The 17,734-nt window shown below is 46.6% G+C and overlaps 1 protein-coding gene across 1 annotated transcript in view; it reads right to left on the bottom strand.

Annotated features, from left to right (window-relative positions):
- Positions 1-17,059, bottom strand: part of LOC144152453 (SEC14-like protein 2) — a 31,192-nt gene extending 14,133 nt beyond the window's left edge. Inside the window, exons 1-6 of the mRNA XM_077683718.1 lie at positions 16,818-17,059; positions 7,526-7,595; positions 6,795-6,838; positions 6,650-6,718; positions 5,614-5,707; positions 248-342 (exon numbers count right to left, since the gene is read on the bottom strand). Coding sequence (XP_077539844.1) covers positions 248-342; positions 5,614-5,707; positions 6,650-6,718; positions 6,795-6,838; positions 7,526-7,595; positions 16,818-16,871 — 426 coding nt within the window. The 5' untranslated portion in view covers positions 16,872-17,059. The remainder of the gene's footprint in view (positions 1-247; positions 343-5,613; positions 5,708-6,649; positions 6,719-6,794; positions 6,839-7,525; positions 7,596-16,817) is intronic.
- Between the last annotated feature and the right edge of the window lie 675 nt (positions 17,060-17,734).

Below are 17,734 nucleotides of genomic sequence, written 5' to 3'. Positions count from 1 at the left end.
GAGACGTTAATTTAGGTCTACAAAGATTGACCCGGGCAATCTCTAAGAATAGCATGCTCTCTCCAATGAACCCTGATACCTTTCCTTCTACCCATTCTCGAAACGTTTTGTGTCCGCAGTGCAGAATTCTACAATTTCACAGCCGCGTACAAAAAAGTCGCAACTCAACACGTGCAGCTAGACCTCGTGTTTGCTTCTCAAAAGCAATCACGCGAGTGTTGCTCGTGCCTCTGATTCCTTGGCTCACCTTGCTCGACGTGTCCCTCTTGATCTTCTCCTGCTTCTCGAGGAGGTACATACAGTGACGGTACACGTCCGCCTTTGGCAAAACCTGTAGGTACCCTGCGCACACAGCAGCGGGACATCGTTTACAACTCATGTTACTGCCTTCGTGCCGCCACTGCGTTCACGTATAGTGCACAGATACCACAGTAAAACCGGTAACGGAAAGACTTCGCGGGGAGATCAGGTTACGGGGAAGTGGGAAGCGAAGCGGAAGTTCAAATTTTACTTCGGAAATTTACTCGAAAGCAAAAAGTGATCGGAGAACTTTATAAGCAGAAGCACGTATTCTGATACACTCAGAGCTTAAAATGTACAAATTTCTGGTTTCACGTGCGCCACGTTTCAACAACCTGAATTAGTTCCTTTCAATGGGGCTCTCCGGCGTGAGCCAAGCGTAGAGCGTACAGTCCAGTCGGTATACCTCGCATCCATGAGGTTGCGGCAGCTGGAAGTCGAATGCGCGAGATTGTACGCAGAAGCAGAATTTTCTCTGGCGCCATGGTGGGTGACAGCTTTAAAAATAATTATTTTAATGAAGTGAACCATTAAGTTAACCAATCAGAATAACGTTTTCTTGGCGCGCTTGGGAGCCATCCACTCCTCGCACGATGGCACCTACTGGCGTGCCGGGCACAAAGTTGGCGGAGGCCCACACAATACCAGAAGAGGTCCCTCGTAACTGCTGAGTCACTGCAGTAAGGTCAGGGGTACGGTTAGTACGTGTTATCAGCCGTCATGTCTGTCCTGGTCATTGGGCTCATGCCACCTTAACGTAGGAGCGCCACTTGTGCAGCACATCCTCGGTCACTGCGGCGCATGTTTGGGACTTGTGTAATGAACCTGCGCTCCTCTGGGTAGGAAAAGGTCAATGCTTGGCCAGAGTCCTTCAATGGATTTTGGTGGACTCCGGAAAACATTGAAGGACTCTGGTTTGGCTCTTGCTTCGCGCACGGCACAAGCCCTCGTGGCCTGCAGATCATGTGTTCGCCTGTGTTCGCAGCAAAGGACTGACTGCAAGTGGTGTCGTTACTGCTAGGCCGCCCCACGGGGAAATCAGCATATTGCCCGGCAAGGTAAACAGACTCAACGGTGCGGAAAGCTCAGTGGCGCCATACGCTACACAGAGACTTTGTGGAGCCAGTAAACACTTCCTGCAAGGGCGAGCGGCAACGACGACAATTTGCGAACCATCGAGGCGTAAACAAAGCGAAGAACGTTCACCTTTGTGGGGAGGGAGGCCTGGGCGAGTTGATTGCTCGTTGCGACATGGTAGCGAAGCGAAGACATGGCAAGGACGAGGGTGTAAATACAAAGTGACGGTGTCGTTTGCGTGGTAACGTGCGTCTTTCCGTTCTTTGTCCGTCTTCCTGTTCGTTGTCCTTTTCCCTCTCCTCTCTTTCTCTCTCTATTATTGCTGGTTATGGACCGGTTCAGATACCCCGCAGGTTGGGAACAAAATGACTTTTCTCTGGCAATTTTTACTTCCTCAGTAAGCAACGGTCAGTCTGTCCGTCCGTACGTCCGTTTGTTTGTTTGTTTGTTGTGCTAAGACTAACACGCAACACAAGGCTCTTACTAGGAACTCCCAAAACCACCTAGTCGTCCCCTGCACCGGTGCATGCTTATTAGCCGCACGCAGCTCTCAGGACGACCCATTAAAGTAAAATCGTGCTCCACCCCCACAGATCCCACAGCGCGCTTGACCAAACGTGTGGAAGAAACCCGGAATGTTACATCTCATTGTTTGCTGCTCTTTACAGTACAGTTTTTGTGTCAAGTGTTTGCAGCCTGCGAGGCTTCTCGCCGTTAGTGGCATAACCTAATGCAGCTGTCGTGGGTTCATATGCAGCCGACACGTCCGCAGCGAAAAGGTTAGTCCATCATTTTGTTTTTCTTTTCTTTTTTTGTGTGCATTGGTAACGAGCACGCGCGCTAGACAAACGATTTGAACTATCAGAAGACGTGGTCTACGTTGACGCAGCCGAATATCGTTCCCGCGACGCCATGACGGTATCAATAGTCGATCGTCAGGGACAATTACTCACTACCGCATCGCTCGCTACATTGCGATCAATGGAAGGTGAGGAGGTGGCCATTGTCATGGCCATATCCAACACTAGCGCGAAAATAATTGCTAGAGACTCTAAATCGGCCGTCAGAAATTTAGCAAAAGGTAGAATATGGCCTCGAACCGCAAGCATACTCAAGAAAGCGAAAAAAGTAAGACAAACTTAAATAACGTGGACACCAGTACACTCGGGTCTGACAAGAAACAAAAGGCCCACGACGCCATCAAACGTTTATTCGACCAGGCAGATGTGCACCTCACCCTACCTCATCAGATCGGAAGCAGATCGCATGGTGCCATACAGAGAGATCATAGACCATTACACATTGGCAAGACGAAACTGCACCGCCGCGCACCGCAGCCTCACTAAAAGGGACTCGGTATCGTGGAGGCAATTACATCGAGTAAATGGAGCTTTCAATAGCCCCCCGGTACCACCGTAGTACAACCGGCCCGGACAGAATCAAAATGGTGCAACGAATGCTGGAAGCAACTCGTTTACTGTAACGAACACGGAGCAATGGGAGACCGCTTTGCTCAGCCCCGACCCGGGAAGTGACACTTCAGGCCGTAGCTTGAGCAAATGCTTTTTCTCGTTCAATGTATGAGAGCTCGTCTCACCTATGCGCCCGCGATTACAGGAGTCCGCCCGAAGACGCGTCTTCTTGTGATGGTTACGCAATTAACAGGCCGAACTAAACTAACGTTAAACCGTTAGCAGTGTTTCAGAAGTACGACCGGCTTAATAGACAGCAACCAGTCCATGCTCAGCGATCTCTGTGTGCCACCAAATTTTCTGTTACTTTGGTCTATTTTTTCTTTTGTAATTCTGAACTGTTCTTAACTGCCCCACAGCAACTCCGTATTGCTTTTTATTTTCGTTTTTGTCCGTACAATTAAAATTGCGAGAGCAGCACTGAACTTCCCACGAACAGCTCTAAACTGCTCTGGCCAGGGAGGTAAGAGAGACACCTTGTTAGGCTTTTTTCACCTCTCTTTGGCGACCCTGCATTAGCTACATTTGATCCTCATAAGGCCGATCGTCCGTTTCCGTCTGGTGTTCGTCGGCTATGCGCATATGCCCCGTCTGCCACCACTTAGTGTTTACGAACCACCGTGGGGGCGAGCACGTGTAAGCTCGCTCCCCAGCGTGTTTTCATGTCTTCTTTTTTTTATTTTTTTGCGCCGTACTTCACAGAGAGTAGTAAATTATCGTTTACGTGATGGTTTATTGTTGCGTACATCTGAGCATGGTCAGCAACCTCACGGGAAAGGGAATTTTAATTTCACCAGTTTCCTGACACTTCGGAACGCGAGCTGCAGCAGATATCTCGAAGGTCACTACTGTTCTCATCGCAGGTACTGACACGTTGACAGGGGTTGGCTGTCATGGCAAACTTTGCCATTTGCTGGGCTTGTAAGCCACCTGAAAGGAGCTTCTATTAGCGTCGCTCTCATTCTGGCGGAAAGGCGCAGCCGTTGAAGTAGTTCGTGTCTCCAGTTCTCTCTTCTCTGGCAAAACAAATGTTCGTGCGGAATTGGTCGGAGGGATTGCCACACACAAAATGGCCCTGTTGCAGCTACGTGTAACATATTCAGGAGGCTCTTTTTGTCAAATTTTGCACGTAGACTAACAGAGCTCCAGCGAAAAAGAACTTTTTTCCAACAAAAAGTCAAACCTGAGAAATGCTCTGAAAATGAGAATAGGCGTAAACGCTCTAAAATAAAATACTCTAGTCAAACAGACCTATATGGCACTAATGTGATTCAATTGTGTGCATTCGCTTAACACTGTATATGTGGACCGCTCAGTACGCTGAAGTATTCATCGTTACCATAGGCACTCAACTGTGCGCTGACAGGTCGTCGCTGCGAGCGCTAAGCCCAGGCTAGCATGTCACAGATCGCACTGCAAGTATAACGAAGCTCGTTAGGTTGATTGATGATTATTGGCTGATGATGATAGTTAATTTCATCCCCGTTGTACCGGGGTGACGGCGTGCGTCATCTCAGCAAATAAGCTAATGTATCTATGTTATACTACTATTCCTTTACTTTTAGCTCTCCTATTAGAGGCAGGCGCAATCGAAATTTTGTGCGTTACAGGTGGTAGCTGTCTTACCCTGTATTCCCCACTATGATTTCTCTCCACCGGCATTAAAACATTAGTAAGCTCTACAGCCTTCTAGTTCACTTTCTCTATACTACTTTTAAACCCCATAGCGTCAGTAAGGCGATTATTTTCCTCATACGGATTTACATGAATACAATCGCATTCCAACACAATATCCCGAATCATTTCCGTTTCCTTTCACAGACCACGCATACCCACCATTCTGGGTATGCTTCCCCACAAAGCTCTTCCTTCTAAAGCAACTTGCTCTAGCCTCAAAAAGTAAAGCACTGCCCTTGGAGTTATCTTTGTTCCTTTCTGCTATAAAGTTTTTCTGCCCTGTAATAGCTGAAGCTTTTAGATTCCGTTTATTCTATGCATACGACGGGAAAAAGATGGAATAAATGCCAGTTATTCGTTTATGTCTACCCTGCTCCTTTCTTGGTTATCTTGGCTGTCTTTGCTTGTCTACAGTGCAGTACGAAACACACTTTTCTACAACAGCGAGTTCGAATTCAAATTGTTACATCGGGAAATTGCCGCAACAAACGTTCTCCGAAAGCATTGGAAACAAACTGGGAAGGCTTAGACTTCATCACGCTGCTTCAAATCCCGCTCGGGCGAGGCAGCATAAGGCTGAACGTACCAAAGGCGTGTTAAAGACGAGCATGTTGCCCTCTGTGTATGAGAATCACAGTCAGCCTTCTAGTCTTTCTTAGCCACTTCGTGTCCCTGCTTTTCACGTATAGTTTCCTAAACACTTCAGCTGTCCATTTACGTGGATCTGATTCTGAGGGTTAAGTTCCAAGTTGCAATGATTAAATTTAGCGCCGCTTGACGGCGCCCTCCTTCCTCGCGCAGCCAGTTCTCGGCCTTCTGGTTCTCGTAGAAAAGCGGGCTGGTGATGTTACCTATGAAGCCTGTCGCGTTCCTAAGGCACGATTTCTTCTTGCAACATCCGATGATAACCGAGCGAGGGGATCCAGCGAATTCCGTATGCTACATGTGTATATCACGCCACAGAAGATTGCATGCTAACCAGCAATTCACCCCCGCAAGTCAGCCAATCCGCACGGAAAAGCGAGTGCATGAATCGGCATTATCTCAGCTTATGGTAATTAGCAGTACGTATAACTCAGTCGCTTACCTTTGATGTCTACGCTGCCGATGTTTATTAGCCAGACCGGGTTGCCTTTGGGGCAGCAGTCCAGGATCCCTCCCGGAAAGTGGTCCCGCATTACCTGCCAGAGATCAACCACCCGGTCAGCTTTTTATTCACGAAGGGAGGACACGTCAAGCTCAGAGCCTGTGAGGCTGCTTGAACGCGTAGTAAACGCTAGCGCACGGCTTGGAAAAAAAGCGTTGTGTTTTGATTCGATTCGACGTCGCGCGTTACCACAGTTACCATTCCTGTAAAATTTAAATGTAACAATTATTACAACGCATTTACTCTAACTGTGTGACTTACCCAACTTCGTACGTGAATTGGCGGAGGTTTATTTTTTTTTTATAATTAATTCTGCGCCCTCCGCACAACTTTGGGTTCTTTTTAAACCCTGCTTCAAAAAAAAAAAAAATTCGATCTCCGCGGCTACGCTGCGGTGGAATAATATTGCTTTTCGACAGTACAAGGGCTCCTCAAAATGCGGCTTCATCGAGGTAACGCATGTTAAGATGCACGTCTCGTTGAATAACGTCAAACATGCAAGCTGCACCCATGTGCGCTCTTAAAAACCAGTAAGCTGATGCGCCGCCCAGCCTGTTTTACATGCAATGCAAATGCATGCAATGCAATGCAAATGCAGCTTCAGTTACGACAACTAAACTAAAAACGACGTGAGCTGCGTCACTAAGTTTCCAAAGAGGAAGTAGTCTGATTAGTGCTGACGCACAGGCGAACATATATTTAAATTTCCGCCGGGGCGGCCACGTGGGATGTTTTCCCGATAAAGGAGAAAGAGAAGAGCGAGATTCTGGCGCTCACGTGTCTTTCTGTCCTCGTTTCTGCTGCGCTGTGTTGTGTGTGTGCGTGTGTGCAAATACGTCCAACCAACACGCTCAATTAGCCACTTTAGTATGATTTACCCCCCGCGGTCTGATTTTTTCTTTACTGCGCATTACAGCGCGCTTAATTCGTAGCCCAGGTGTAGATCACGTGCGTAAAACACCGAATTTGAACTTACTTTTGGCACGTCGTGTACATAGTCGGTCAGTAGCTTGTCCACGTTGCGCTGCTGGCGCCAGCGTAGGTGCTGTCGGGGTGCAAATACGGGGTCGCATAAGACTGCGCCCGAGGCAGTTTGCGCCCAGAGTGGGGTCGCTTCTTACCTGTCGAAACATGTGTTCCGCCCGCGTGACGTCGAACTCGCGAGCTGCGAATGCAGAGTTGGGAATAAATGTCTAGGGCACTTGCACCTCGGGTTGCCGGAGTGAAGCTCCACACTTGTACAATGGTACACACGCAACACACGCGCGCGCACACACACACACGGGCACACACACACAATGTCATTATTATCAGATGGTATCGTGTCCGCGGTGGGTTTTCCAACGGCTCATATCCCGAGTTTAGTCTCCGATTGTTTTTATATCTTACCACTATTGATTGATTGGTTGTAGAGTTTAACGCGCCGACGCAACGCAGGCGATGAGGCGCGCCGTAGTGGAGGGCTCCGGATTAATTTTGACCACCTGGGGATCTTTATCGTGCGCCGAAATCTCGTACACACGGGCGTTTTTGCTTTTCGTCTCCATCAGAAAAGTTACCGTTATTGAGCTTTTTGCTTTCCAATAATTCGTTTCGTGAGCCTTAGTAGCAATTCCATGGACCTGTTCTCTCTGTCATTGATTATTTCAGGTGTCGCTTATGCGGTTTAACTATTACTTTTTTAAACACGTTGCATACAACAGGAAATAGGCTGATACTTTTTAATTTAAGCGCAGAAGTTTAGCAGAGACAATTTTGGAGACAATTATCTCCTCCTATGCACGCTTGCATGGGTGAGTTTGTGAGCAAAGAGGAACGAAGTGGAATGATGATCCGGGACTGCCGGCCTCACCTCGCAGCCATCGCAGGAGGTTGGCGTCCGTATGCACTGGCTGTCGGACGTCCTGAACCGCCTCGCGGAACTGCGACGCAGATGCGAGAAATTGGGGTTATAATCAAGCAATCAATCAATCAGTCAATCATATTATTATTTAACTAATTAATTAATTAACAAATCAATCAATCTTGACTTCAGGTCCAGGAACAACTCTAGGGTACTGGTACTGGTGCACCCATATAGAGAACATTATTGAAAATCAAGACGATTCAACGCAGCAAAATATCCCACATAAGACAAAAACTTTAAAACAAAAAATTATCTGAGAAAGAATGAAATTATAATGATGGTGACGATTCTAACTGCACGCACCTTTGTGTACGCATTGCGAAGTTCGTGTCGTGTCGTGGCAGTGTCGTGCGCTGTATTTCATTTGGGGAGGGGGTGACGAAGTTCAAAATAGCGCGAGGGACAAACATGAAGAAATACAAAAACTAAGAAAGAGCGCACACAGATAAACAAGAGAGAGAGAGAGAGAGAGAGAGAGAGAGAGAGAGAGAGAGAGAGAGAGAGAGAGAGAGAGAGAGAGAGAGAGAGAGAGACAGAGAGAGACGTCTAAACAAGTACTCTAATAAAAACTAGAAAACAATCTCTGGGATGTCGTGAGCGTACACAAAATCGCCTATCGTCTATTGTTCACAAAATCGCCTATCGTCAGTGTGTGAGCATACAACGAAGCCGCGTAGCTTTCTGCTGAAAAATGTGATGGGAAGTGTATTTATAGAAACCCCCTCCTCCATCCCCACCTCGAGCACGAAAAATTTAAAGTGAAGTGTGTGTGTGTGTGGGGGGGGGGGGGGGGGCAAAACACGCGCCCGTAGAAATGCATTACAAACACAAATACAAACATACAAACAAATACAAACAAATACAAATACAAACATACAAAAAAATACAAAAATACAAACACAATGCGGCGAACAACCTAGCACTAAGCGCATATAGTCGCTGCTGCTAGAGCCCGAGACCAGTGCCACCGACTGTCTGTGGTGTAAACACCAGTGACGAAATGCCCATCATAACAGTCTCCGCCCCCCCCCCCCCCCCCCCCGGAATGTCCAGAACAGACATCAGCATCCGCATGCATGAACACTATGCATGGGCGAAACGAGAACGATGTGCAGCCGCGTGCGATTTGAAGGTAATCGCGCGAGCTCTAGCTTCGACCGATAAAGACGATAACGCCCCCGCGCGGCCTTTTTCGGAGCGACTGGGACCTAGTTTATGCATTCTCCTCTCTCTCGGTTGATGTTCCTTCAAGCAGTGATCACTCCCGCGGCTAGCAAACCACCCTTTCCGCTTTGTGGTGATCTTGTGTGGTTGCAATCACGTGTGGGTTTTTTTTTTTTTTTCTTGGTCATCGTGAGCAACGATAGCACCCATTGTTATAAATGTCCAGTATTTCCCGAGAACGGGTTTCTGCGAACCCTTTCGAGAACTGCTCTAAAATACGACAAGTGGGACGTCGTCGCTGGGTGCGCGATAAAAAAAGAGGAAGGGGTTATTCGTTTTGCTGCTGGAGTGATGGCTGCTGGAATAAACAGCGACCGAGGGAGAGAAGAATGCGTAAACCAGGAACCAGGCAGACTAAAACAACCCGCGTGGGGGCTTTATCGTCGTGGTCGGTCGACGCTCGCGCGATTACCTTCAAATCGCACGCGACTGTACACCAATGTTTATTGTGGCCGACAGTTGATGCTGACATTGCGAAACGTGCACGACAATAAGGACAGGATCCCGGATTTTGTATAGGTTAACTTTGGGTTTTGATGCTACAGATACCCCAGTCAAGCAACCACGCGGTACAGGCCGCGTTTGGTGTTTGTTTTGGGAACAAAGAGATTGTCATTGCCTTTCTCAGAAGCAAGAAAACACTCCATATCCCCCATCACCAGGTGTAGTGACTTTTCAACAGCTTTTCAGGACATGAACCTTCGCAGTGTCTCGATGGAGCATGAATTTTTAAAGCAAACCCGAAAGCTTTCCTAGTGGGACCGATGGCGTTCTGTCGAAAAACTGGAACAGCTGAAAAATTGGAACAGCTGACCCCTCTCCCTTTACTTCTCGAGTGCTTCGCTGTAAGGCGCCACCGCCTCCCGGGGAGCAGCTGCGGCGGCCGCTCGCCTTTGGCGAGTCAAATTGGGCGCGATAGTACACGAAAAAAACAAGGCTTAGCCTGCGACGATATATGGTAACAGGTTTTTATTCAATTAAAAAAAACAACACTGGGAATTTCTGTATCCTGTGTAATATTTTAAAACCACGAGCGATTCCGCACTGTGAAGATCACGATGACCAGCGAAGCTGTTCAGCAAACACCGCAGAAGCGACACAGAATTTTAAACAAGGGTGCGATCTCATTTCTTGTGAACTATTTACTGGGAAAAAACAGCGAGCAAAAACTGAACGGAAGTCAAGAAAGACACACAGGGGCGTTCCGCCCGTGCGCTGTTCTGTTTCTGTGTGCTGCTTTTTCGCCGTGAGCATGAAACCAACCATGCCTGTCTGACCTTAGTAACTAATTACGAAAATTCTACAAAAGGTGCTGACAAAAACGGTTGTCTTAACTTTCCACACATGATGTTGTATATTGCTACAGTATGTCCTCCCCGCTCACACTGCGCCTATTACTCCTAAAGCAGCGCAGACCCGTTCAATTAAAGTGGCTTGGGGAACACTCGCCTGTCAAATTTACCTGCAACGTCCGTGCTCCCACGATGAATGGGTACACGTACACTAAATATCATTACAAAAGTATTTACGTACTGCAATATATGTGAATGGTATCTCCGCATGTATATACATCGCATCCATTCACGGACAAAATTTGTTTGGTGACGAAACCAGATCCACTAAAAAGACCGTTTTAAAGCACATTTAGCCATCTTTCCGCCCTGCTGTTCATGCATTCACAACCTACCCCTTTCAGCGACTTTCTCGGAAAAAAAAAAGAACGAGAGGGGAGCACATTGATCATGGTGAAACTGTCTCAGCGAAGCTGACGATCACTTGATCGCACCATCACAACAACTTAATGGGTACATAATAGAAGGTGGCGATAACCCTACTCCCCACTACCGCCACTGCTTCACTCTTGAGGAGGAGAGTAATGACAACCCTTCTCCTCGTGGAGAACGATGTCACTGCTCTCCACTAACACGAGGAAGCGTGACACATTGGGGAGGAGGGCACTCGAATTCTTTTTTTCCCACAAAGAGGATGGAGGGCACGAAAGATTCCGATCGGCGTATCACTAACAGCTACGCGGCAAAATGTCTCATTACAGCTCAACACCTGCCGCGGCCTCAAAACAGATTCACATTCTTTTCCAAATCAATACATGAAAATCAGAAACAACGTTTGTTTAACCGTGAATGAACTAGCTGCCATTGTAAGCTAACCGCTGTTTATATTTTAACAACACGTGGGTTCGAGCTAGTTGGTAATCCATGATAAGACTTTAAGCGCCAAATATTTAGACAGGGGACGCAAAAAAACGTAAAGGCGCTTGAAAGTCTTATGTTTATATAAATCGGTAAGAACCTTCTTTTTTTTCTGCCTCTGCGATATTTTAGTTCATCTTTGTTCTCCTTACAAGCTTCGCATTGCGGATATCAATACGTCGAGCGATCTTCCCTGACGTCACACGGACAAGAGTCGCCGATGGCCCCGGAAACGATGGGTTGCGCCCCGCCGTGTTTCCGCGACAAGTGGATATAGATCTTCACGCTACTTTCCTGGTTCTTGCCGCCCCTTCTTTTTCTATCCTTTATTTTCTTTCCTTTTTTGTTGCAAATGCTTTAATAGATAATGTCCGCGCATGCGCGGTTACATATATCTAGAAGTGGCCGCTTTCGCTTGCCTCTGAATTTCCGTGTCAGGATGCGCGCATGTTCCACTGCCGAAACTGTCGGCTAAATCAACTATTTAGCGGAAGGACAACCCACACAGCGTAGGGATGGAGACAGCAGAGTGTTGTCCTTCCGTTACATAGTTTAATTCACCAAGAATTTCGGCAGTGGAACTCCCTTGATCAGGCATTCTTGTACAATATATATGTTGGCTTATATACTATGTATGATGTGTCTGCATGTGTGTATGTGCGTGCGTGAGTGCGTAGACCGTGCATCACACGTGCACCACGCCTACGCACGCACCAGAATGTACCCCAACTCAACACACGCGAAAGGTAGTGGTCAGGCGGGCGGTGCTGTGCGCGATATCGTTGTCGGGATACATGAGGGGGCACATATTGTTGTGGGGTATACATGTGTTGTTACAGTGGCGGGGGTCGGGGGGTCGCAAGCGGTACATTGAGCTCACACGGCTTCGACGTCTGCTCCCACCCCGACGACGTGCCCTTAACGCTGCCCTTGGAGGAAAACAAGAATTATGAAGACGATTCGGAAGATTACGTAGAGGGCCTCGTACATGACAACGAGGTTTCTTACGGCGACGCTTTCGCCATATTCGTTAAGAGCAAGGAAAGCGCACATCTCGATCCGTCACTCCCCCTCACATTAGTGAATATTGGATCACTCCCCTTCCCTTCGCTCCAGAGAGAGAATGTCCGTTGTGATTCCTGTTCTCATGAAATTAAGAGGAATGGTGTATCTAAGGGGGTATGGTGGTCGTTGCTGCCTTTTACGACTTGCAAGTCACGCCTCGCCAATCCGTCACTTCCCCTTACTTCTTGCCCAACTTGGCCCAACCCAGGCATAATCGTAGGTTGCTTGGCGCACATGTAAAAATTACTGCCAGCTGATTGAAATGTCCGAAGAAAGCGGTTTGTTCGTCTTTATTCACCGCTTCCGTAACTGCAGTGATCATAGCCCAATTAATGCGAGTACCAGCACTTCCTTCGCTCAACTCCAGGCAGAGTAAATTTGACGCGGTGGTTCGTTTCAAACTTACCCACGGTAGAATCTTACGCGCGGGGATCCCAAAACAGGTTAAGTTGCCTGTTTTACAAACGTCTGCAACAAAGAACGAACCCTTACGCAACTCTACCTATTGCGGTGGCTCTTGCTCACGTACGGCAACACCTATAATAGTCACTTGGATAGCCTTGACGACCTTCATTATTCATCTGCTGCCTTTGATCAGAGCGTGACTGATGTAATGTAGTCATTCCTGTTTTTCCCTGCCGCTTTTTTTTGCTTGTTGTTTTCAATTTCGCTCATTGCGCACTAACACACTCTTAATGGCCGCTTCATTTAGCTTCTGCTTCCATAGTTTCGTTTTGTTCCAATACATACTCACATTCTTACGTTGGTCCTTATTCTACTGATTTGTAGCGATATTCTTTGCCGCTTGAATATCCACAGAAAAGAACAACGGTCTTACATCAGCGCCGCCCGAAATCCAAACTTCCGTTAACATCTACGTCACATTACCGCGTGTACATAAGTTACCTGCGCGTGCTCCGGCTCGAAGACGACGCGATTCTTCCAGGACACACCAATAAACTGGAAGAGTGGAGCTGATAGATTAATATTAAAGCGAAAGCTTTCTTAGCCGGACCGATGACGTCTTATGAAAAAGCTAGTGCATTTCCCCGTAGACCGGTTGGTCGACCAAAAAGCTCTGATGAGATCTCTGGACACCCGGCGCGTGCGTGAAACCGGGATTCCGGTGTGCCGAATCGGTTACTTGAAAATTGCGAGGAAGGAACGGTTCTAGAAAGTAGTATACTTTCATCTCATGAACCACGTATTGCTATATCTTCGGATCATTCGTAGATGCGTTTTCTTCGTGCGCGAAAAATTGTCGCATGGGTTCCTTCTTAGTTTGCGATGCTGGTCTTTGAAGGTTTGACGATCGATTGGGCGCACTTTCGACGAAGGTTCTGACGCACTTTTGATGTTCGAAAGCTTTCGCGCTTCTGTCAATTTTCTTTAGGAAAGGATTGTAAAGATTTTGTATCATTATCGCAACCACCACCACATTATTTTTATTGTTATTGTTTGTCTTACTTCAGTGAGATATACTTCACTGCTAGGTATTGCTATGTGTGTATGAGTGAGTGTAAGTTTGTGTGTTTGTGCGTGTTTTATGTAAAAATGTGTAGTTTTTATCCTATGTAACCGCTACTATTCCCCTTATATTTTTTTTCTTTGTGAAATATGTGCGTGATGTCTCGTGCGTTCTCGTTTTTGTTTCCGTGCGCCAGCCCTAAGGCCCCCGGCTGTTCCTGGGCAAGCAAAAAACTGATTGATTGATTATTATTATTTGAACTAATTAAGCGAGCAACTTATAAATGATTGACCCACAGCATATGCAACGCAGTCGCGTTGCTGATGACCTTCTCCATGCAGTCGACGGCCAAGGACATGAAAGGAGGAGAAACAACGCGCTGACTTACAAATGAGAGGTTTGCTGCGCAATACAATAACCACAAGGAAAAGAGTCGCGCGCCAGTCTTCGCGAATTAGACGGGATGCTTACCCGCCTATGGTCGTTATGTCTATCCGAGGATAGGCAATTTCGTTTCTCTGGTTTGATGCACGACTTTTTTTTTTTCAGACACTACACTGTGCGCTTCAAAGATTTTGTGCGCCTCACTACCTCAACAGCGTTTACTACAATTGCCTGATCACAGCCTTGTGTAATAAGCACAATTAGAGCGGAAAGTTGAGCGAAGGGATAAATGAGTGGAATTCACTGCCTTCTAGCATTGCCGCACACACTCAGCAATCAACTTTCCAAACTGCGTTACTTGCTTTTCTTGAAACCCATAACCAATATTAGTCATTGCAATCGTTCGCTTCTGTAAAAACGATAAGCACTGCTTTCCCAATGAGTTTGCTCTGTAAGTATTCGTTGCGGTCTTTTCTATATATATATATATATATATATATATATATATATATATATATATATATATATATATATATATATATATATATATATATATATATATATATATATATATATATATATATATATATTTTGAGGTATACGACTGATTATTTTGCTATATACCCTCGATATTTGAAACAATCTACGTTGTTATTATTAAATAAATAATAAATGAGCAAATAAATATTCAAAGCGCACCACATTACGAATGAGCCTGAAAGATATGTAGCACCCCGTTACTAGCTGAGCCGAAAAAAGAACTGGCTTATCTTAAGGCGAATTGCACATTCTAATATGATGTGCGCAGAAGCGTGCGTGTGTGTGTGTGTGTTTTTGTTGGGGGGGGGGGGGTGGAATCGCAGCTATATTTTAAGGTTCAATGATTTGTTTTTGCAAAACAGGAATCGATGTTTAGCGACTGCCCCATCCTCATTGTTCTCCTGTGCTGCAGCCTTATTCTCGCGCTAGGAAAATATGCACAAGTTATCGCAAGGGACACAGTAATTTCAAGTCAGTTCTTTGTCTGTTCGCATATTTCGCTCTCTCATCCCTATATGTTTTGCTTGAGTGCGAAGAGCAGTCACAAACCAAGGAAGCGAGCTTAGCACATTTGTTGACTTCCCAAAACTGGTTCCCGAAATGGAACGCGACTTTTTTTACCTTTTATTTTGTCTGTTCGATGCCTATATGTCTCTCTCAACGCAGACAAGCCATGCAGCCCCAAAGCAACGTTTCTTCTATCAGTGCATGCAGAATAGGTTCAATAAATAAATCAATCAACCTTTTATTTAGCCTTCTTTTCATAAAATAGTGCTCGGACAAGAACAAAAAGCTGCAGTGCAGCAGCTTGACGAGGTCCTTGCCCCTTGTCTTGGCAATGGTTGCAGCGTTTGACAATAAATGCATACAGCGTGTGGACTCTTTCATACAATATTACAACAAACGTGTAGCAGATACTACCGCACGAATACTATCTCATTTACACTATAGCTAACACAGTAGTGGTACGGAAAACAACAGTATTACGAGCATAACAGTATAGCAATATACATGTCGCTTGCTGCATCGATACAGTGTTTTTCAAACTAAGGGCAGAATTACAAGCACATACATTCTGCATAGGGTACAGCAATATTTCACGAAATATCAAGCGGTTCCGGACCATATAGGAATTTAGGCAGGCAGAGACGCGTACATGCAACGAGCACATTGAATACACTGTTTTTAGAGTGTGCACATTGATTAACCCTTCGATGCCCGAAAACTTTATTTATTGCTTAAGATCGCGAAAACTTGTTTATGATCGTTCATTAGGACAGCCACAATGAGGTCCTACAACTGGGAACTTGCTGCTCCATCAGTTGAACAAGAATGCTACCTTGATCGACATGACTCATGGTCAAGCGGATACCATAAACGTGAAGTTGGCGTTGCTATCATTTGTAATAACGACTAAATTGCACAATTGCGATCACTTGTCACGAGATCATCTATCCGCCGGGCTTGACACGAGTGACAGGCATAAACAAGACTGCGTTTTTCTTTTTTTTTTTTTAGTGGACAAAAGTACGTACTGCCCTGTCTTTTTCAATTCTTGAAGGTGCGGGTACCTCCGTCTGTCAACATATGGCGTTAAATTTACAAAACCCCACAAAACCAGGGAGAAAAAAAAATGCTGTTCGGGAATTGTTGCCCCTGAGCATCTCTGGGTATCAACGGGTTAAAAGACACTGGAAGTCTCGATCAGCGTGACATTTTTTGCTTGTAACTTTCGCCAGATAGATTTTTTGCTAAGGTCACCGTTATTTCACCCTGCACCCTTTATCAGAAGACAAGAAGATAGGGAGAGAGAGAAACCAATCTGTAGGTACGGCCGTGTTATTTCATTTAATAGAGACCACCGATAACTTGTTAATTGCGACCCGGTAGGCCGATTACTGTTTGTGGCTTGTTTTCCGATGCCAAGAAAGTTTTTATCTCCGTTTAGTGCTTTTCCGCGCAGTGCTGTCTGAACTACCCAGCCTCGAAAATCAATCAGGAAAAGGCCGCGCCTCTGATAAGAACTCCGCTGCCGCTAGCGCGTTCGTTCTTTTTGATGGCTCGTCAAAAAACGCTCGCGCTGTTCAACACGGTACCGACTACTATAGCATCGACAGCGTTGCACGCAACTAGCCATCGCGCTCTCCCGAACAGGTTGTCGAGTGCGCTGACATCGATCTCGCTGCACGGAATTAGTTATCGTCCCGCGGCGGCCCCGATCCCATTCGCGTCGCTCGTGGATTCTATTTTTGGACGCCCAAAATAGGGCCGCTTTCTATGCTCGTAGTAAAATAGAACGCGGGCGAAATATTTCGCCCCGGAATAGGATAGCTCGAGACAGACTGACCTGTTCCAGGGCGATCCGCTGGCGCTCGTCTAGGTCCGGCAGGTAGCCGCTCATGACGCCGACTGCACACTCCCTGCCTGGCGCGGAGTTCGCCGGCCGCACTGACCGTGGTCGTCGGCGCAGTTGGCGGAAGGCTCGCTTGGTTCGCCGAGCGGAGGCGGAATACGGGATTTTGTCTCTCCCGCCTCTCTCAGACCTTTTGTAATCCGGCCCGTCCGGGAGAGGGGAGTGGAGAGGGAGCTTGCTGTTCCGGCGTCTTGCCTGCTTCGCAGGAGAGAGAGAAAGAAGCGTCGCTCGCGCGCAGGCGCTTCTTGCCACCGCATGCAAGGAAACGCAAGTGGAAAGTTGGGCGGGTTGGTGCATATTCATCTTTGAAAAAGAAAAAAAAAAAGACAGCTCACGAAAGCGTGTAAAAGATTGGCGGGAAGACAAGAAGCAGCGCTGTGTTTGTCTTCGCCTTCTTGCCTGCGCTTTACTGAACTTTTTTTTTCCCACATGTGGGGGCAGAGTACGTAGAATCTTCTAAACGGCCTACATAGTTAAGCTGTGAGTCACAGCAAAGAAGAAAAAAGAGCGATGGACGGTTCAAGGTTCACGTATCTTTGTTTGCCCCGTTATTTGTGCCTTTTTTTTTTTTACTGTGAACCCGCACCGACCCGCCCAACTCCGCACTTCAGTTCACGCATTGGTTCAAATAAAATTGCAGTCTAACACATTCGGTCTATCCTGAGCTAAAAAGTGTATCGTAGTCTCAGACCCTGAGGCTACGGATTAATTTCGGCCGCTTTGTTGTTTACCTGTGCATACTCTCGTTCCCGCAGACGTGTTTAATTGTATTCCGTGGAAATACAGCATAAACGACCAAAAATGAAACCCGCGAGGCGCCACTTCGTGTGTACCAGGCTCACGAATGACCG

The sequence above is a fragment of the Haemaphysalis longicornis genome, unplaced genomic scaffold, assembly GCF_048455015.1.
Source record: "Haemaphysalis longicornis isolate Haplotype H1 unplaced genomic scaffold, Haemaphysalis longicornis Haplotype H1 scaffold_9, whole genome shotgun sequence".
NCBI lineage: Eukaryota > Metazoa > Arthropoda > Arachnida > Ixodida > Ixodidae > Haemaphysalis > Haemaphysalis longicornis.
Note: the sequence above shows the minus strand (reverse complement) of the source record. Positions and strands in the feature narration are given on the sequence as shown.